Genomic DNA, 20,903 nt, shown 5'->3' with positions numbered 1-20,903 from the left:
ACTCCCAAGTCTTTTTAAACATTTTACCTAATCCTGACAAAACAATACACACAACTCCTCAGATCTCTAAACAAAACTCTCGAGCCCTCAAAGGATGCAGGGTGCTGAAGAGAAAGAGACTGGAGGAGGTGGGGGGGGGGGAGGAAGCATGTGTCTGAATGTGTGAAGCTGACACACAAGTCCCTGGAGCTGCCTGCAGACTGCCTCCTCCCTGTGGTCTCATTTGTTCTGTGTTGCGCCATTTCAGTGCTTGCCACACGGCTCATTTCTGCTATCCACAGGGCCCATCATGCTTTCTCAGGGCTCTTGGGCAGGCTCCGAGACCTGCCCACGTGCAGGGGCACAGCCTGCACTGGGACTCCTGCATGACTCCTCAGCAGGTCACACGCTGGTCAGGCTGGGTCTCCACCACCTTCAGGTAAAGCTTGCTTCCCAGAACTGGAAATTGCTCTTGGTCGGGATATTATGGACTGTGATATATACAACACTGAAAGACCCTCCCCTAAAAAGAGGTAAGAGTCTTAAACATAAGTGGTAGAAATACCTTTAGACGCCACTGATAACATGATTGAACCATGTGTGGTGTGTGAGCTGATTGATAGGGAACCTGACATAATGCAATTATTATTATTATTTTACCAGAGCACGGCTCAGCTCTGGCTTATGGTGTTGCTGGGGACTGAACCTGGGACCTTGGAGCATCAGGCATGAGAGTCTTTTTGCATAATCATTACGCTATTTACCTGGCCCCAATGCAATTATTTTTCTGAAGGTGCTCTGTAAATATTAAACATAGTAATCACTGGTGGGGGGGCTCGTGTAAAAAAGAAAAAAACTCAGGGGTCAGGTGGTGGTGCACCTGGTTGAGTGCACATATCACTAAGTGTAAGGACCCAGGTTCAAGCCCCTGATCCCCATCTGCAGGGGGCAAGCTTCTCGAGCATTAAAGTAATGTTGCAGGTGTCTCTCTCCCTCTCTATCATTCATTTACTTTCTATCTTTCCTATCAAAAGAAAAAAGAAAAAGAGAAGCCTGGGCAACAGGGCTCAGTAGGTGAAGTGTGCTAGAACTCTGTCAGCTGTGAGGACACAGGATCAAGTCCCCAGCCACCACATAGGAGGTGTCATGCAAAGGTGGAGTGGTCTGATTTCTCTCCTCTCTCTCTCCCTTCCTCTTTCACTCTCTACCTGGGGGAAAAAAAGAGACGGTGGGAGAGAACTTGCTGGGAACAACAGAACTGCATAGGTGTGGAGTCCCAGCGAAGTCCTAGTCGGGATTAACGAAAAAAAGAGTGAAAACACATCTTTCTGTACCATGTGTGCTGCGGAACATTAGCCCACTGTGAGCAGAGATCCCTCTGGGAACAGAAATTTGTTGTTTTGGGGGCCAGCCAACTGGTTAAGTGCACACAGTACCCTGTGTAAGGACTGGGGTTCAAGTCCTCCTTCCCACCTGTAGGGGGAAGCTTCACAAGTGTTGAAACAGGTTGGTAAGTGCGTGTCTCTCTACCTCTCTATTTCCTCCTCTCCTCTCAATTTCTATCTGTCCTATCAAATAAAAAGAAAAGAAATGTGTTGTTTGGCCTAAAATTCCCTTAAAGAGTCACTTATTTGGGCTCAGAGAATTTCTAAAGCCAGGCACCCCCAGAGGTGGTGCTAAAATGGCAGATATCCTACACCACGCTCTGGAGGAAAAAGCCTTTCAGGCCAGGAGCCTACATAATGCAATCAGACCCTCAAGCCCATCTGTAGCCAGGGACAGAGGACAAGCCCAGTCTGTGCTGCACCAGGTCTGCCTTCCTAAGACACGAAGTCCCGAGGGTCTGAAAAATCAGGGTCTATACAAGGCTGCTTTTCCTGAATGCAAGCCATGGTCCTGAGAAGAAAGTCCTGAAATTAGAACAAAGTTATAAAGAGATGGCTTGGAGGTGGTGCAGGTGGGGCCTTGCTTCCAGGCCAGGTTGGTGGGTGCGTGCAGGGGAGTGTTCCTCACACAAAAGCGCAGGAATTCCTCTGGGACACACCTCAACTTCCCAGGCTGGGTGAGGCTCAAAACTAGTGCCGGAAGACATTCTAGAGCTTTCTCTCTACCCGAGCAGACCATCTTCTAGAAGGACCAACTTCCAAACACCTTCTGGACCTGTGAATTAGGATCCAGGTCCAAATTCTCTTTTTAGGGGATATCCTGGGCTGTGTGGCCACCCTCCTCCCAGCCCCACCTTGTCCTAGCAGTCCCAGCCCACTCACCTTGGGTCACGTGTCCAGCTGCTTGGTCTTCCAGGTTGGGGGTGTCTCCAATGCCTGCTTCCTCAGCTGGGTTATGTCAGCAAGTGAAGAAGGCAAAAGCACAAAGAATTACTACGTGTTGGGAACAAAGTCTGCATCTTCTGTTACTTCCTCCAGAATTATCTGGGAAAGGCACATCTCGTGAGTACCGTGGTGCTGCTCTGTGGCTTGCTGCTGGGCTACCAGTGAGGACAACCGGCTCTGCAGGTCCCTCTTACAGGTGCCTCAGCATAGCAGCAAGGCCCTTCTCCCTGGGGCCCTGAGTCTCCACTCAGCAAATCACAGAGCCTGGGGTGACTCAGCCGCCAGCCCCAGTGATGTGGAGGCCGGGGAAGGACATTGCATGACAGGCTGTGCAGTGGGGCTGGCACTCACTTGGGCCCACGACTGACATCTCTTCGCTGAGCCTTTGCACCCTATCTAGAAGCTTGAGGCCAGGAGGTGGTGAGGGTTGGCAGGAGGAGCTCTGTGGACACGTTTGGCTAAGGTCTGGCATCAGGTAGGCATCCCAAAGTCACTCAGCTTCATTGCGTCATACTGGACCCCCCCACCCCTGTAACTACTTGTCCAGACAGGGTGCAACCTGATCAGTTAGAGGGAGGCCAGTAGGGCCAGGGAGCAGCTATGGGGGACAGTCTGGGCTCCTGCTTAGAGGCTCCAGCTCACCCCGAACACAGAAGAGAGAAAAGTTCCCGACGCATCACCCAGAGTACTGAAAATAAGCTGTCTCTAGCACAACACCAATTTCTGCATCTTGAAACACCAGGGTGTGTCTCCTGGACAACGGACAACAAAGAGCAGAAGAGTTTGTAAGGTAAGCTGGCCAAACACTGGCATGCCCTGACCCTGTGACCACCCTGAACCAACATGATCTGAAAGAGTGACAGAGGTCCCTCAGAAAGGCCTGTGAGTTGCCAGCTGGGTCCTTGTCCCTAGACCTGGGATGACTGCTGCTTCACCCAGACCAAGTTGCCACCATGCTGGCACAGGCTCGTGTGAGGCCACAGAGCAGAGGAGGGAGAACTCTGACTGTTAAGTGGCTGAGGGAAGAGGAAGTTCTGCTGAATCCATGCAGAGGGAGGGACCTTGGGGGGACAGCTATAATTGGGGGTGCAAGGGCCTGGAAGCACCAAAAAAGGACCCCCCACGACAAAGAGAGTAACTAGCTGCCAGAGCGAGTGAGGCCAGTCTAGAGTGGTGCAGACCCATCAGGAATGTCCCTGCTCCTCCCCCTCTCCTGTGGTCCTGTGGGGGTGGGGGGCTGAGGGCTGAGTGGCTGCAAGTCTGAGTGGGCTCTGCGTATTGCAGGAGACTGGACATTTCATCTTGTCTCACTGTTTCTGTTTTACTTGGGCTGGGACCTGATGATCTAATTAGCATTTGCTGGGTGTGTTTTGTGACTGAGGTATGTTTTTCATGGTCTCTTGAATACACAACCCTGCTCTGGGCTAACTTTTCTCATCGTTTAAAACACAGGTGGAGACAGGGGAGACTCCCTTGCACTGCTCCATTAGCCACAGAGCTCCTGCTGTCCCATGGTGCTTCCATGCGGTGCTGGGGCTTGAACCTGGGCCATCAGCATAGCAGGCATGTGTCTCTCTGGGTGAAATAACTCTCTGCCCCCCCCCCCCCCCGTGGGCAGTGTCTTGAGAAAGGAAGGGAGAACTGGTGCCTGGGGACACTGCCCTGCTCTCCAATGCCAGTGGAATCTTGTCGATGAAGAGGCTGTGAAGCAGACAGCATAGAGCTTGCTTGTGCAAAACAACGGATTCTAGGTTCAGTCCCAGTACCACCATAAACCAGAGCTGAGCAGGGATCTGGTTATAAAAAAATAGAGAGGAAAGGAAAGAAGGAGAGAAGGAAAGAAAAAGAAAGGAAGGAAGGAAGGAAGGAAGGAAGGAAGGAAGGAAGGAAGGGGAGATAGCAAGGGCTGGAGGCTGAGCAGGCTGTTTCCTGAGGCCCTGGCTGGGCAGCTCTCCAGGGCCCAGGGCCCAGGGCTGCTGCTTGTGGAGTCACGGCACAGCACAGCATCCACAGGACAGTCTTCCACGCCTGTCCCATGTGGGACATCTGAGGACAGCTCTGTGCTGGATTAGGTCACTGATCCCCTCAGGGAATGCCAAGAGCTTCTGGAGTTGAAGGTCATCTGACTCTGCTGTCCCCTTGGCATCTCCTGGGGGAGGGCTGTTAACGGGTTCCTTGGGAGGTGACCTTGTTCTGGGCAGAGGCTGGGCAGGAACTGGACAGACTTCAGGAGTGAAGAAGGCAGGATCTGTTAGCGGCCTGCTCAGAGACCCTGCTCACTGGGGCAGTAGGGGGTCCCAAAAGTCCTCTCTCCCCCTGGGGTGACATCCGGGGGCAAGAGGGCATACAAACACCAAGCTCACAACAACCAAGATTCCTGGAAGCTGCCACCTGGCACAGCCTGCCTTACTTGGTACACTTCCCTGTTTGTGCCCCCTCCTGCAGAGGCTCAGCCAGGGAGAGGGGTTCACACCAGCCCTGGGGAGTCACCCTCACCTGTGGTTCCTTCTGGGATCTCCGTGTGGGGCTGAGCCGCCGCCTGCTCACCAGGGACTCCCTCATCCACTAAGGGTGCTGTCACATCTGCAAACCACCAAGAGTCACCTCACAGGGGTGGCCGAGCCCTTTACCTCTGCTTCTTATGTGGGAGTAATGGAGGGAGGGGTAGAAGGGGACTCAGCCGCATGCAAAAAGCAATACCGCAAAGCAGGGCCCAGTGTGCCTGCACATCCCTGGGATGCACACTGGGGCATTCTGTGTGATGGCAGCCTCTCAGGAGACACCCAGGCCGCCTGCCCAGAAAGCTGGGGATAGTCTCTGCTCAAGACTGCAGACAGAGAGGTTGCTGGGGACAGTCCCAGGTGCTTCTAAAGGAGGAATATTGGTGACTGGATGAAGGCTCACTGAGGTCTGACCTTCAAGGCAGTGCAGAAGAGAATGGAACTGGGGCTAATGCAGCACAGGAACTCTGGGGTTCGAGCCAGGGCCTGTGGTCTGGGCAGGCCCTTTGTCTTTGTTTACTGGGCCTCAGTTTCCTCATATGCAAAATGGGAGTTGCCACCTGCAGTGCTTCTTCCAGCTCCAAGCTCCTGCCCCTCTGAACTCATACCTGGGGAGTCCTCTGGAGGGAATTAATAGGCAAGTCCTGTCCAGATGCCAGTGTGGGGCAACAGGCCCGATGATGACGCTGCACTACAGCAGAGGACTTGCTGTCCAGCAAGACACTGGCTTGCGCCCAGGTGATTCAGATGCAGAGATGCCAGCTTAGAAAGCTTCCCAGTGACCTGAGCCATCTGGAGGCCACTTTCATTACAGCTGTCTCAGGAGCTCAGCCAGCCCCAGTCAGCCCCTTCCTGTGTCCTCCCAGCTCCTGGAACCCATGCAGGGAAAGCCAACAGGGTTGGGAATGCAGTACAACCCGGTGGGAAGCATATTCTAGAATAATGCTGATGAGAAGCAAGACTCAGGAGGCTGGCACAAGAGTGGGACCAGTGTTTCAGGGCTTTCTCAGGGGCAGGAGGAAACTTGCAAAGCTGTTTTAACAAGATGAGCCAGAAATGTCTGCACTCCCAGCTCTGGGAGGGATGGCAGCAAACTTGCAGCTAGGGCATTCTCTCACTGGCCTGCCTCATCTTGCATGAGTACACCAGGAGTCCAGCGACTGGAAGGCACTTGACAGCCACTTCCCAGATTCATCCATCAATAAATGAATGCTTGGGGAGATGCTGGGGCCAGGTTCACACCCTCAGACACAGCTTTGGAGCACAGAGCCTCCAGCCTCCCTGGGAAGGTGGAGAGATGAGGGGATAGATGTCTCAGACTGGCTACCCCAAAGCCATTCTCAATGCCTCTCTCTGTCACTGTTTCCTGTTAAAGAGGCTGGAAAGCAAAGTGGCCCATGCCCCAGACTCCCTTACAACTGCAAGACCCACATCTAGCCAAAGAGATACAGGTAGGAATGGGCTAGGTGGGACTTGCAGGGAAATTCCCCTTTTTCTAGTAAAAAGAGAGCACATTGATTTCAGGGCCCTTTGGGTCCCTTTGCGACTGTCTTTCTCCTCTGGAGGCGGAGGTGATATCTGGCAGTTTGGCAGCCAGCTTTTGACCATCCACCCGTCAAGGGGAGAAGATAAAGGTAGAAAAGCACTGATGACTCTGCTTTCCACTGGTGCTGCCGCCCAAGTCCAGAATGCTGTGGACATAGATATCTTCCCATGCACGTCATAGCAGTTTGACTTTTCTGTCACAGTGAACTTGACTGAGAAGACTAGATGGAGAGTAAGAGAAGATGGTGAAAATCAGGCCCAGGGAGTATTCCAGAACACACCAGGAGATTTATAACCTAGAGACCAGTGTCTAGAGAGGATGGGCTGCTGGGACTCCAGGGACAGTGTCCAGAGGCCCAGGCTAAACTCAGAGGCCAAGATGAAGGGCCCCAAAATGTGACCATGGCAATGTGACTTGCTTGTTCCCAGCCTCAGCCTTGCCGCTGCTCTGAACTTGGTGGCCCAGGGGCGGACCACATGGAGAGGACGACAGACAGGGAGCATCTGTGCGCCTGTGCTTGGGCCTCAACTCACCAAGGATCCCACCTCTCAGGCCATCTCAAAGCACACCTGTGAGGAGGCACTGACACCTGGCACCAGCAAGCAAGGCAGCAAAGCAGAGCCAGGATGCAGAGACACTCCCCGGCCTGAAGCATCTGGTGAGCACAACCCTGGGGGGGGGGGCGGGGGGGAGGGTAGAAGAGAGGGAGGGAGAGGGAGGGAGGGGAGAGGGAGAGAAAGAGACACAATGCAGCCAGGAAGGTGGCACATAAGCTCAGAGCATGGCTAAGCGCGGGCTGGCAGCATGGAGGGACTGAGTGGAGCGTGAGAGGAGGGAGGCCCCACCTTCGGCCGTTGGTGTGCTCTTAGCATCAGACGTTTCAGAGCCGGGCTCCTCTCCATCATCGGCAGGGGTCTGCAGGGGAGATTCTGGAACATACACATGAGTTCCTCAGAATGGCTGCTTCTCCCCAGGCCGCCCCTCTAACCTGGGCTGGGGCAGGGGAGACATGCCTTTTGGAGCTAGAAACCACCCAGATCGCAGAACGTGGTCACATGACACAGTTGCAAAGTGGATCAGTCCTACCCCTCACCCAGCGCAACGATGCTCCACACCAGGGTCATGGCAAAGATGCCTGGTGAACAGCTGTCCTCAGCCGAGAGGAGCAACTGCCTTTTAGCCAGCTAGTGAGTCTCACAGACACAAAGGCTCTTCTACTGACAAACGGGCAGCAGGTACTGGAAGGCTAAGCCACGAATGCCCCTGGGACTGTGTAGTTCCTCACTGGGCCGATGAGGGGGACCACGCGGAATAGCATGCGGGCAATGTCTTCCCCTGAACAGCACTAGCTCAGGGTAGACACAGTGCCTTCTAGTAGATACTGGGTCATTGTCTGAGTTCCACCTGACTGTGTTTACAGGAAAATATCCAAGCAGTCTCAAGTCACACCTGAAGGGCCAGCCAGTTGCTTCCCAGAACATTTCCCCTCAGAATCCAAAATCAAGGAAGCTTTGGTGGGCCTTGTGAGAACCACCACAGTGCCGGCAGGGTGGGATGGGAGTCTGGTTCTGTGCATGAGGCAGAACCTAGGAAAGACTCCTACACCCCGTGCTCTATCATGGCGTCTGGACACCCAGCCCCGGTGGCACCCATCCAGCCAAAGAAGGGTGGATTCTGCTTACACACAGCAGCCTGGTCTGGAAGCTTGCACCCCCAGCAAACTGCTGTAGGGCTTGCTTGTTCCCAGCCTCAGCCTCCTGCAATCAGACCCTCAAGCCCATCTGTAGCCAGGGACAGAGGACAAGCCCAGTCTGTGCTGCACCAGGTCTGCCTTCCTAAGACACGAAGTCCCGAGGGTCTGAAAAATCAGGGTCTATACAAGGCTGCTTTTCCTGAATGCAAGCCATGGTCCTGAGAAGAAAGTCCTGAAATTAGAACAAAGTTATAAAGAGATGGCTTGGAGGTGGTGCAGGTGGGGCCTTGCTTCCAGGCCAGGTTGGTGGGTGCGTGCAGGGGAGTGTTCCTCACACAAAAGCGCAGGAATTCCTCTGGGACACACCTCAACTTCCCAGGCTGGGTGAGGCTCAAAACTAGTGCCGGAAGACATTCTAGAGCTTTCTCTCTACCCGAGCAGACCATCTTCTAGAAGGACCAACTTCCAAACACCTTCTGGACCTGTGAATTAGGATCCAGGTCCAAATTCTCTTTTTAGGGGATATCCTGGGCTGTGTGGCCACCCTCCTCCCAGCCCCACCTTGTCCTAGCAGTCCCAGCCCACTCACCTTGGGCCAGTGGTCACACAGACTGTTTACTGGGTCTTGGCACTACTCAGCAGCCTCATTGGGCAGAGCACAGGAGCAGGTGGAAGTGATGGTGCCTCCAGCAGTCAGGCTCTCCAACTCCCCCTACCCCCAACACACACACACACAATCCTGCACCCAGCCTGAAACACTCATTATTTGCATTATCCCTGCTAAATTACTGGAAGGAGGAAAGAATGGAGGAAGAAGCCTCTGTTTTCTATTCTGGAAATTAATGTCTAATCTGGAAGGTGTGACAAGCGAACTCATTAACACCTTTTAATTCACTAGGGCGAATTGTCTTATTAACCACATTCACCCACTTTGCAGCTCTTAGGCTGCGTCTGGTGCTAGTCCAACTTTCAGCATTCACCTAGATACTCTTTGTCCTGACATTTAACATGTGGCTTTGCCATTTCCTACAGCAGTCTCTGTCACTGATCTAAAATGTTGCAAGTGAAGTGACACCTTTGTTTCCCATTTAACATCTCTTGTAAGTCTTCAGCAGCAGAACAGACTTGATAAGGATTATAAAAATCTCTCAGGCATCACTTGCTCTCTTGACAAATATAGGCTTTGAGTAAGTAAATTATTTGTAGATGCATTCCTTTCACAGCAATTACAAAAAAGTCAGCAATTTAAAATCCGCACCCGTGGGCTCACCTGCATAGTGCGTCTGCTTTGCCTGTGTGCAGCCCAGGTTAAGCCTGGTCCTCACTCACTGGAGAAAGTTCCTGTGCTATGATGTGCTCTCTGTGTCTCTGCCTTTGTCAGAGAAATGAAGCCCTGGTGCTGAGCAAAACAAAAAATCTGCATCTATATTTCATGCACGTGCAACACCGGGGATCAAACTCAGGACTCCATGCTAGACAGTCCAGCACTTTACCCATTGTGGCACTTCCTGAGCTGCTCATATATGTGTATGTATACGGCAAAGAACTTCTGACAATATGTTATGTTAAAGAATTGAGAGTAGTTTTATCAAGCATATTCTAGTCAGCCCTGAGATACAAAGTAAGTGGATAAACTTGTGCTTACTTTAGAAACTGAACTCAGTTTTCTGAGTTTTTTCCCCCCAGGAACTTAAAAAAAAGTGGACTTTTTATTGTAGACTTACAGGAAAATTGCAAGGATAATACAGAGACCATATATCCCACACCCAGTCTCCACAGCTCTGAACATCTTACATAATCATGGTAACATGTTTAGCAACACCAACACTGTTTTAGAACCAGGCTGCTCCAAACACAGCACCACTTTCACTGGCACAATTCACACGGGGGCAGAATTCAGCGTAAGACTTTAAGTTGCAGCTTGCCCATGAGAGCTGAGTAACCGAGGTTCCAAGGGGACTTGGCTCAAGGAGCCAGAAGCAAAACCACAGCCATGGCACTGGACACCCAGCTCTGACTCGCCAGTACCACATTCCTCCCCACCATCTCAGGGAGGAAACTCAGCTCAGCACCTGCAAACCAGGCAGAGCGCCATCTGTCCTCATGCCTGCTGTATCATCGGGGTGGTGGTGGTGAAAGGCCTCTGCCAATAACACAGTCCTTCAAGAATGTCAAAGGAGGCCCCTGAAAGCAGGCGGCTCCATATCTTCTCATGTAAACTGGGTACTTGAAGGTAAAAGCAGGGTGCTGCTGAGGATGCCAAGGAGACAGTGCAGGGCGTGTGGGCTCCAGGTGTGTGGGAGGCAGGGTGTGCAGAGCATGGATGCAAGAAAGGAATTCTTAGGGCTTGGATCAAAGACACTAGGCCTAACTTCTGATCCCAAGGGATCCCAACCTGCTGGGGAGAACAGAGAAGAGGCTAGCCTCTGAGAGTCAGATCGTGGGCACCTGTGCCCCTCACTTAACCTACCTGGTGCCAGGGTGGGAGAGGGTAGGGGAGAGACTGAAAAGGATTTAAAGCAGAAAGATTTCCTAACTGCTGCCCCCAGCTGGAACCCTGCTCTGGCTGGAGCCAGCCTGGCCTGGGAGAGGGCAAATGTACCTTGTTGGTCACCTGTAGTGCCTGGTGCCTGCAGGGAAGGTGTGTGTGGGGGGGCAGACGAGGATGTGGGGGCACACGGGCACTCCCTCCACATCCCTCATGTAGAGCTTTGGGCCAGGCGGGCACCACCTCCCTCCACTCTGAGCCCATGTGTTTGATGCTTCTGGGAGTTCCCCTCACTACAGCATGTGCCCTGCTGATGGACAGATGGGAGTCAGCCTTTGAAACAAGGCCCCCAGCCTGCCTCAAAACCCCTCGAGGGCAGAGATGTTCACTGCCACACCTGCCTGTCTGGAGGGCTGCCTGCTGACGGCAATCTACTCCAGGAATCCTTCCCAGATAGACGGACCTGGAAAGCCGCTTGCCACCATGGTGTGCCACCGTCCATCCACTACCCCACACTGCAGTGTGTGTTTATTTATCAATCTTTTTTCCCCACCAGAGTTTTTCTGGATTGTCCACCTCCACAACTCTGCTGCTTTGGAGGGCTCCACTCTTTGCACTGCTCCACTCTGCACTGCTCCACTCTGCATGCAGCTTCTCCTTTGCACCATGCCCCACGTGGGGCTCAGGGGCTCCAAGCCGGGTGCTCTGGCATGGTAAAGTGAGTGTTCTACTGGGTGAGCCAACTCCCAGTTATGAGTCTTGTTATTTTCCAGCACTGAAAGTAAACTGTATGCTATTCTGTCTCCTTGTAGCCTCATCTGTCTCCTTAGGGATGGGTTCAGGGGGCAGGGGCAGAGTTGCCAGGCAGTGACCCCAGCATTGGCTTGTGGGATGAGAAAGACTCTCCAAAGTGGCTACTCACACAGGAGAATGAAGCATTTCTCTGGAAGGGACAGATAAGAGGCCATGTCTGTATGGCCAAAAGACTCTATTAGAGGATACTTAGAAATTGGTGACATTTCTCTGAAGGGAGGTTGGGCCAACATACTCTACCACTTGAGGAAGATGGGTCGGCAGTGCATGCAGTCTAGAATGTTCCCAGCTGTGATCATGGAGTGCAAGCGCAGACCTATAGGGATGCAGGCTCCTGTGCTGAATGTGGGCCCCAGATCAAATCCATGGAGTTTACAGTCAATATTTATATACTTTCACCACATTTGGGAGCTACTCTCTGCCCAGATCCAGCTTTCTAGTCCTACTTCCAACTATGACACTGGCTCCACAGACAATATCTTTGGTCCACCTGCATGTTAGCTGTTGGGCTCAGGCAAAAATTAGTAAAGTCATGGCCCCCTTTGAATATACCTAAAATAGACCTTCTAGCTTTCTCCAAAATGGAGACCCCCAAATCTCATCTGCTCTGTTCTTGCCTCTAGGTTCCTGATTATTAAAAAATTTGTTCTGTTTTATATTCTTTTTTTTTATTTATTATTTATTTATTTATTCCCTTTTGTTGCCCTTGTTGTTTTATTGTTATAGTTATTATTGTTGTTGTCATTGTTGGATAGGACAGAGAGAAATGGAGAGAGGAGGGGAAGACAGAGAGGAGGAGAGAAAGATAGACACCTGCAGACCTGCTTCACCGCCTGTGAAGTGACTCCCCTGCAGGTGGGGAGCTGGGGTTCGAACCGGGATCCTTATGCCGGTCCTTGTGCTTTGCGCCACCTGCGCTTAACCCGCTGCGCTACAGCCCGACTCCCTCTGTTTTATATTCTAATGCTTTTTCAGTCACCAAGTTGCAGATGCTACCATGACGCCAACCTGACTTCCCAGGGCAGACAACCCCACCAATATGTCCTGGAGCCCCACCTCCCCAGAGCCCTGCCCTACTAGGGAAGAGAGAGACAGACTGGGGGGTGTGGATTGAGCTGCCAACACCCATGTCCAGCAGAGAAGCCATTACAGAAGCCAGAACTCCCACCTTCTGCTCCCAATAATGACCCTGGGTCCATACTCCCAGAGGGATAAAGAACAGGGAAGTTTTCAAGGGAGGAGATGGGATATGGTGGAGCTCTGGCAGTGGGAATTGTGTGGAATTGTACCCCTCTTGACCTATGGTGTTGTTAATACTTTTATTTTATAAATAAGTTTAAAAAGTCTGTGAATTAAATCGACTGTTTAATCCCTCTTCAAAAAAGAAAGAAAGAGAGAAAGAGCAAAAGAAATTGGTGCCATTCATGAACATAGGCCCAGCGGGAAACCCAGAGCTAAGGACTTGCTCAGGCAGGGCCAGGCAGGGCTGTAAGGAAGAGAGGAAAGCAGACTGAGCCTGACCCACAGGGACGGCGAGAGCGGCCTGTGTTAAGCAGCCCGGCAAGCTCTGTCACCCACGTCTGCTCCCGCAGCACGCTCTCAAAGACATTTCCATCTTTCCTTTTTTTTCTTTTCTTTTCCTTTTCTTCCTTTTCTTTCCTTTCTTTTCTGAAAGGCAGATTTTCCTATAGCCTCATTCTCAGTTACCTTGGCCCATTCAAACAAGTAAGACTTCACTCTCCTCGCAGTCAACACCAGGAAGTAGATAAAACGCTTCTAACTCTGGGTCAGCAGGAGGCTGGGCAGAGGCGATGGCCTGCACCGACCTTTCAGGCCGTGGTTCTTGTCTCCCCGCGGCAGGGTGCAGCCCCCCTGAGACGGGAGGTCTCTCCTCTCCCCCATGCTGTACATACCAGCAGCATCTTCCATCACGTTGAACTCCTGGCGGGGCTCAGCCATCCTGGTGCAAGGCCCACCTGGAAGGAAGAAGGCAGGATGAGAGCCGGGATGATAGACCTGCGTGCTTGGGGAGCAGGGAGACAGGGTTGCCACTTGCCCAGTCCACACAGGCTGATCTGCACCTCCCACACCCCACAGCTTGGGCCAGAGGCCCTGGCTCCTCCAGGCCTGGTGTCATTTGCATGTGTGTGCACTTGGAATTCTCCAACGCCACATCAGCATGGGCTCCAGACCACGGGTAGGGACAGGTTGGGCAGGCCTGACTTGTCTCGAGGCCCAGGGATCTCTCTAATTCATTAAGTGGTTAAACACTCCGATAGCAGTTTGATCCTGGTTTCATGAAGGGTGAAGGGCCATGTGGGGAGAAAAGGCACAGCCGGCCCCTCCTGGTGTTCTGCATAACCAATACGCTGTCTCCCCAGCCCTCTCCTGTCTGTCTTATGAAGGAAGTAAGTAACATAAGAGTCTCGCAAGTTCTTTCCTGGCTGCCAGGTCTGCCAGCCTCTGCCCTCCTGAGCGTCCCACTGCCTGCATGGGCGCCCCCACCTGCGGCTCTCTGCTCTGCAGACTGAGAGGCAAGAGTGTGCGGAGCAGACCGTCTCGCTGACTACAAAGCAGTGTGCATGGGGCAGAAGGCGGCGTGTCTGAGTGAGGCTTGTTCAGTGAGCCTCTGTGAGAGGTGGCACCTTCTACCCTTACCCATGTCTGGGTGGGGGCTGCTGTTGTCACTGTCCCCTCTCTGCCCATCAGCATGGCCACCTACTCTGTGATAAATGGGTAAGTCCCGTGGTTGCTTCTCACCCAGGAGAGCGGCCAGGCGGCCAGTCTCACTCATCCATATGCAGAGGCAGCCTCAAAGCTGCCCCAGGGAGAATTTGGCAGCGGCAGGCAGGGTCAGCTAGATGGGGGGAGATGGCTGTTGGCAGGAAGTAGCTGTCCTGCTACTGGAGTGGAGGCAGAGGAGGAAGGCACAGAGTCACGAGCTTCGTCGAAGTAAACATGAGACTGGGGTTGCGGGGGGCTGGATGGGCTTGAGTACACAGCCACAGTGCGCAAGGACCCATTCAAGCCCCGCTCCCCATCACTGGGGGCGGGGCAAAGCTTTACAACTGGTGAGCAGGGCTGCAGATGTCTATCTACCTCCTCCTTCCCTATCAACTTCTCACTCTATCAATGAATAAATAAAACGTTAAAAAAAAAAACCTCCAGGGAAAGGTAGAATCACATAATTGTGAAGCCTTGATACTTACTCCCACTCCTCAAAAACAAAGAAACAAAACCAGAGGCAGGGTCAGTTTTATTTATTTATTTTTTTTACCAGAGTACTGCTCAGCTCTGGCTTATGGTGGTACAGGGGGTTGAACCTGGGACCTGGGAGACTCAGGTATGAGAATCTTTTTGCATAACCATTATGCTATTTCCCCTGCCCCTCTTTCTTCGTTTCTATTTCTGCCTCTTACCCTCTGTCCAAGAAGCAAGCAAGCAAACAAAAAGCACTAGAAGCAATGGTGTTGTGCAGGCACCAAGCCTTAGTCTCAGTGATAATCCTGGAGACAAAACAAACAGAAGAACTTGATCGTGCTTCCTGCTCTGACATTTTATTTTGAATAGGTTGATGAGGCCTGTATCCTCCCCTCAGAGAGATGGGGGTCAGTCACAGGCCTCTGGCCCAGGCCCTAGTTACAGGCAAGGGCCCTGGCATCCCAGGCAAGGCTCCAGTCTCTCACATCTGCCACCTTCCTTTCTATTCCTGCCATCTTCCCTTCCCCCTCCAGAGTCAAGGACAGGAAAATTTCTCTGGAATAACTGGACACAGGACATGTGGATAAAAGGAACAGCTTCATACCCCAGCCCCGAGACTTTCACTGGAAAATACAAACATAGGCTTGGCCCTGAGGTGGGCACACAGCCAGGAAGTGATCACCATGCCCATGGATCCCTGTAATCTAAGTGAGCCACACAGACAGAAAAATAAACACAGCGAGCCCTGTGCTTGCTCATGTTTCTAGACCAGTCAATCTCCTTCTTGCTGATTCCCACCTCTTCTTCCCCCGCCCCCACAGTGACTTAAGAAATAGTGGGCTAGGAAAGAAATTTAGGAGAGGTTCCAAAATTAAGTTAAATTTGCAAAGTAAAGCAGGCCACTTCTTAGGGGACTCTTGGGAAAATACTACCTCATAATAAGAGAAAACAAGAACTAAACATCTGTGAAGTCAGCCCTTGTCGTTCCCTCCAGCTCTGATTCCCCAAAGATCTATTTTCGTGGTCAGTCAGATAACCGTTCATTTTTAATGTGCACGGGTTTCTCCTGCCAGGCTAGTGGGGGTCCCTCTTCCCAGGCGCGTACTCTCTGGGTTGGAGAGAACTCGACCAGAGTCAGCCTGGGCTGCTACTCACTCAGCGACGTGAGGGAGATGACTCAGGAACAGACTCGTGGCGGCGAGGCAGTGCAATATTTTTATTGATCAGAAAGCCAAGGCTTTTAAAGAGCAGACCCAGAAGTGGCAAGTTGGAATTGGAAATGGCTAGGAAAGGGGCAGAGAAAGGCAAAAGGAGCTGGAAAGGTAGGAACTTCCTTAGCAACTGTTGCGAGGGTTTTAACTGGTAGGATTAATACTACCCTGCAGGCAGGGAGGGTTTTGAGGGTAGAAAGAAGATAGATCAAAGGAATGGAATGGGTGGGGATCTTTCAGGCAAAACAATGATTATGTAGATAGGCCATTGCCGGGATAGCCTGAGGGTGCTTCTTCCCGAGCTAGTGCTCTCTGGGTTAGAGAAAACTCAACTGGAGCTGATCTAGGCTGCTGCGTGGGAGAGGGATCAGGAGCTCGTGCTGCACTAACTTCGCAGGAGATACACTCTGGAGCCCTCGGAGCCGGAAAGCAATTTCCAAGTGTCTTTAATCAGAAGAGCAGCTGTTTTTGTACTCTCCAAGTAGGGTGGAAAGAGGATGTGACATAGAGAGGGTGGAGCGAAAAGTGACTGGTGGAAGATCAGGGTGTGACAAGGAGAGGGGGCGGAGCAGGTGAGAATTCTACCACTAAACCATCAATGCCCTGGAGGGAGTGTGGTGCTTTATGTAAATGTAAAAGTGATTTATGTAAATAGACCACAGCTTTGAATGGGATCAGATTAATCTCATACAGACATACTGGTGTTTAAGCTGGGGGGAGCTGGCATACTATCCAACAGGCCATAGTGTCAGGAATGCAGGGGGAGCAGGGGGAGCTGGCTTAATCTTTTAAGGAATGCCAGGCTCCTGGAAGCAGAAAAATGCAGGGTGCTTTGTGAGGCTCCACACAATTTCCCGACATCTCCCCCTTTCTTTTTATTGAATGGCCACAGTATCAGGAATTCGGGGTGCTTTGTGAAGCAGGGAGTCTGATAAGATGGGGCAAATCTTTGGGGTTACTTCTGTCCCTCCTTGCTCAACCTCTCGGTAGAGAGAGAGGGACTGACAGGATAGATGCACTCCTCAGGTCAAGCCCTGCCAGACTCCACCACATCCTCACAATTTCCTAACATTCTCCCTCTTGGTATCATGTTTTCATGGCTCACCGTGCTGCAGCATGTGTCAGGACTTGACTCCCTGAGTGAATTTCCCATAGGTGAACACACCACAGTTTGCCTGTCCACTTCTCTACTGATGGCTGCTTCGTCTTTTGGAAACAAGAATATATGGACTTTTTTTTTTCTTTCTGATAGTCGAGTTGGGATGAAGAAGAAAGAGAAAGCAGACAGGGGTGGGGTGAGATAATGGAAGAAGAAATTGTGCACGAGTCCCCAGACTTCTTCCTCACTTTACCCACGTAGCTCCGTCAGACTCTGGGACACAGGAGCGTGTAGACAAGACCCTGGGCTGCCTTTGCTCCCAGAGAACGATGCTGGATGCATCAAACACCTTGTCTATGGAGGTTCACCTTTTGGTTTAGCCCTTCTGGTGAAGCAGTTCTGTCTGAGGAGCATCCTAGTTCCCATGGGCAGGTACTTAGTCTGGCTCAGAGACGGCCTCTGGAGCACTGGGACCCTGTCACTGTCTCGAGTGTGTCTGCCACTTGCCTGGGGACTTGCCCCCAGTGACATCTAGGCTTGCTCTAAGCCTGTGAGGCAGGAGGAAGTGAATATCAGGCCAAGACCCAAGAGGCTAGAGGTCCAGGAGGTTCCCAAGTGGAGACAGCACCCATATTAATGCACAGGGTCCCAGGTTTGGCTCCCAGCATTGCATGTGCCAAAACAATGCTCTGGTTATCCCTCTCACTCATTAGTAAATCAATTTAAATGTTTTTCTTTTATTTTCTTTTCCTAAAGGCCCAATATGAAAAAGGACTTACTGAGGGCTACAGAGGCAGTCCAGCACCTGAAGAACAGCCTGTGTCCTCTCTCCTGGCCCTGCTGCCTGCTGGGACACACTCAGGGCAGTGCTGTAGCCTCTGTGCTCTCTCCTGGCCCTGCTGCTTGCTGGGACACATTCAGGGTAGTGCTGCAGCCTGTGTGCTCTCTCCTGGCCCTGCTGCCTGCTGGGACACACTCAGGGCAGTGCTGCAGCCTCTGTGCTCTCTCCTGGCCCTGCTGCCTGCTGGGACACACTCAGGGCAGTGCTGCAGCCTCTGTGCTCTCTCCTGGCCCTGCTGCCTGCTGGGGCACATTCAGGGCAGTGCTGCAGCCTCTGTGCTCTCTCCTGGCCCTGCTGCCTGCTGGGACACACTCAGGGCAGTGCTGCAGCCTCTGTGCTCTCTCCTGGCCCTGCTGCCTGCTGGGACACATTCAGGGTAGTGCTGCAGCCTCTGTGCTCTCTCCTGGCCCTGCTGCCTGCTGGGACACATTCAGGGCAGTGCTGCAGCCTCTGTGCTCTCTCCTGGCCCCGCTGCCTGCTGGGACACATTCAGGGCAGTGCTGCAGCCTCTGTGCTCTCTCCTGGCCCTGCTGTCTGCTGGGGCACATTCAGGGCAGTGCTGTAGCCTCTGTGCTCTCTCCTGGCCCTGCTGCCTGCTGGGACACACTCAGGGCAGTGCTGCAGCCTGTGCTCTCTCCTGGCCCTGCTGCCTGCTGGGACACATTCAGGGCAGTGCTGCAGCCTGTGCTCTCTCCTGGCCCTGCTGCCTGCTGGGACACATTCAGGGCAGTGCTGCAGCCTGTGTGCTCTCTCCTGGCCCTGCTGCCTGCTGGGGCACATTCAGGGCAGTGCTGCAGCCTGTGTGCTCTCTCCTGGCCCTGCTGCCTGCTGGGGCACATTCAGGGCAGTGCTGCAGCCTGTGTGCTCTCTCCTGGCCCTGCTGCCTGCTGGGGCACATTCAGGGCAGTGCTGCAGCCTGTGCTCTCTCCTGGCCCTGCTGCCTGCTGGGACACATTCATGGCAGTGCTGCAGCCTCTGTGCTCTCTCCTGGCCCTGCTGCCTGCTGGGACACATTCAGGGCAGTGCTGTAGCCTCTGTGCTCTCTCCTGGCCCTGCTGCCTGCTGGGACACATTCAGGGAAGTGCTGCAGCCTCTGTGCTCTCTCCTGGCCCTGCTGTCTGCTGGGACACACTCAGGGCAGTGCTGCAGCCTCTGTGCTCTCTCCTGGCCCTGCTGCCTGCTGGGACACATTCAGGGCAGTGCTGTAGCCTCTGTGCTCTCTCCTGGCCCTGCTGCCTGCTGGGACACACTCAGGGCAGTGCTGCAGCCTCTGTGCTCTCTCCTGGCCCTGCTGCCTGCTGGGGCACATTCAGGGCAGTGCTGCAGCCTCTGTGCTCTCTCCTGGCCCTGCTGCCTGCTGGGGCACATTCAGGGCAGTGCTGCAGCCTCTGTGCTCTCTCCTGGCCCTGCTGCCTGCTGGGACACATTCAGGGTAGTGCTGCAGCCTGTGCTCTCTCCTGGCCCTGCTGTCTGCTGGGACACATTCAGGGCAGTGCTGCAGCCTCTGTGCTCTCTCCTGGCCCTGCTGCCTGCTGGGACACATTCAGGGTAGTGCTGCAGCCTCTGTGCTCTCTCCTGGCTCTGCTGCCTGCTGGGACACACTCAGGGCAGTGCTGCAGCCTCTGTGCTCTCTCCTGGCCCTGCTGCCTGCTGGGGCACATTCAGAGTAGTGCTGCAGCCTGTCCTCTCTCCAACCATGTCTCGCTTACAAAAAGAGATTGGTTCCTCTCTAAGGAGAGTGTCCCTGGGTTCGTTAAGAAGCCCGAAGCCTTGCCTCTCACCCCATCTCAGCAATATCCTTCTAATGCACTGCAGTGGGCTCCAGAAAGCAACTTGGGTAAGCAGAGAGACAGTGAACACATTCTGGGTATAGTGATAGTATATGGCTCAGTGTGTGTGTGTGGGGGGGCTCTAAAATACTACACCCCAGCTCGTGAGGGATCACTGTCCCCACCTTTTGAAGGAATGGTGGCTGATAGCGGCCTGCTAAGGGCCACTTAGCTGGAAAGCAGCAGAGCAGAGTCTGAATTCTGATTTCCTGATGCTAAAAGCCACCTGTTAACGACACCACGCCTCTGCAGCACAAAATTAAAAACGAACAACAACAACAAAAAGTAGAGGGGCCAGGTGGAAGCGCACACATGACAGTGCACAAGACCTGGCTTTAAGCCCCCAGGCCCTGTTGGGGCCAAGCTTCACAAGTGGTGAAACAGTGCAGCAGGTGCTCTCTCTGCCCCTCTCCCGCTGTCTCTCGATTCCTGCATCCCTCTCAGTTTCTATCCAAAACAAGCAAGCAAACAAATGTAACTAAACAGCCCGTCCCCCAGGAGTCAGAGCAGAGCAGAGCTCAGAGAAGTCCGCGTTGGAGGCTGGACTCCAGAGCCCACCCAGGCGGAGTCCACCCAGCGGAGTCCACCCAGGCGGAGTCCACCCAGCGGAGTCCACCCAGGCGGAGTCCACCTGTGGGCACAGGCCAGCGGAGCCGGGGCCGGAGCCTGCGCTGCATGGCGCGCTCGCCAGGGGCAGCAGAGAGCAGCAGGGATGCGGCACCCAGCTCCGAGGGGCTGCCCTGGTGCCCGCCCCGGTGCCCGCCCCGGTACCCGCCCCGGTGCCCGACCTGGTGCCCCCGCCCCGGTACCCGCCCCGGTACCAGCCCCGGTACCCGCCCTGGTACCCGCCCCAGTGCCCGCCCCGGTACCCGCCCTGGTGCCCCCGCCCCGGTACCCGCCCTGGTACCCGCCCCGGTGCCCCCGCCCCGGTACCCGCCCCGGTACCAGCCCCGGTGCCCCCGCCCCGGTGCCCGCCCTGGTGCCCCCGCCCCGGTGCCCGCCCCGGTACCCGCCCTGGTGCCCGCCCCGGTGCCCCCGCCGCCCCGTGACCCTCCAGGTGACTGCCTGGCGGAGGGACCCTCTGGCCATAGAGCCAGCTACGACGAGGGGGCCTGGCACCGCGCGACTCAGTATCCTGCAAACACCCAAGGCTCCAGCTTGATGTGAAAGGTGATTTTCATGGTAGGTAGCTTCTATTTACACAAAAAACAGCGCCCTCAGTGGATCTCAGATAGCTGGCAGTCTGGCACAGGCAAACCCAGCCTCCAGAAATAGTCTACATTGAATTCTGCGCTCCAAGGCTTATTTTTGGCTCCTGGATCCCATCTTTCCTGTTCTTTTTTTTTTTTCCCCATCAGGAACAGCCTGCTTC

General features: G+C 53.6%; 1 protein-coding gene across 9 annotated transcripts in view; it reads right to left on the bottom strand.

Annotated features, from left to right (window-relative positions):
• LOC103125167 (microtubule-associated protein tau) overlaps positions 1-20,903 on the bottom strand; it is a 76,640-nt gene that overhangs the window by 5,868 nt on the left and 49,869 nt on the right. For 3 of the 9 annotated variants that reach the window (XM_060202496.1, XM_060202497.1, XM_060202498.1), the window contains exons 2-5: positions 13,177-13,326; positions 7,202-7,285; positions 4,806-4,892; positions 2,247-2,312 (exon numbers count right to left, since the gene is read on the bottom strand). In XM_060202496.1, coding sequence (XP_060058479.1) covers positions 2,247-2,312; positions 4,806-4,892; positions 7,202-7,285; positions 13,177-13,309 — 370 coding nt within the window. In that variant the 5' untranslated portion in view covers positions 13,310-13,326. The remainder of the gene's footprint in view (positions 1-2,246; positions 2,313-4,805; positions 4,893-7,201; positions 7,286-13,176; positions 13,327-20,903) is intronic. The other 6 variants (XM_060202499.1, XM_060202501.1, XM_060202500.1 and 3 more) reach the window with 4 other exon arrangements.

Source organism: Erinaceus europaeus, chromosome 12 (genome assembly GCF_950295315.1).
Source record: "Erinaceus europaeus chromosome 12, mEriEur2.1, whole genome shotgun sequence".
Lineage (NCBI taxonomy): Eukaryota > Metazoa > Chordata > Mammalia > Eulipotyphla > Erinaceidae > Erinaceus > Erinaceus europaeus.
Note: the sequence above shows the minus strand (reverse complement) of the source record. Positions and strands in the feature narration are given on the sequence as shown.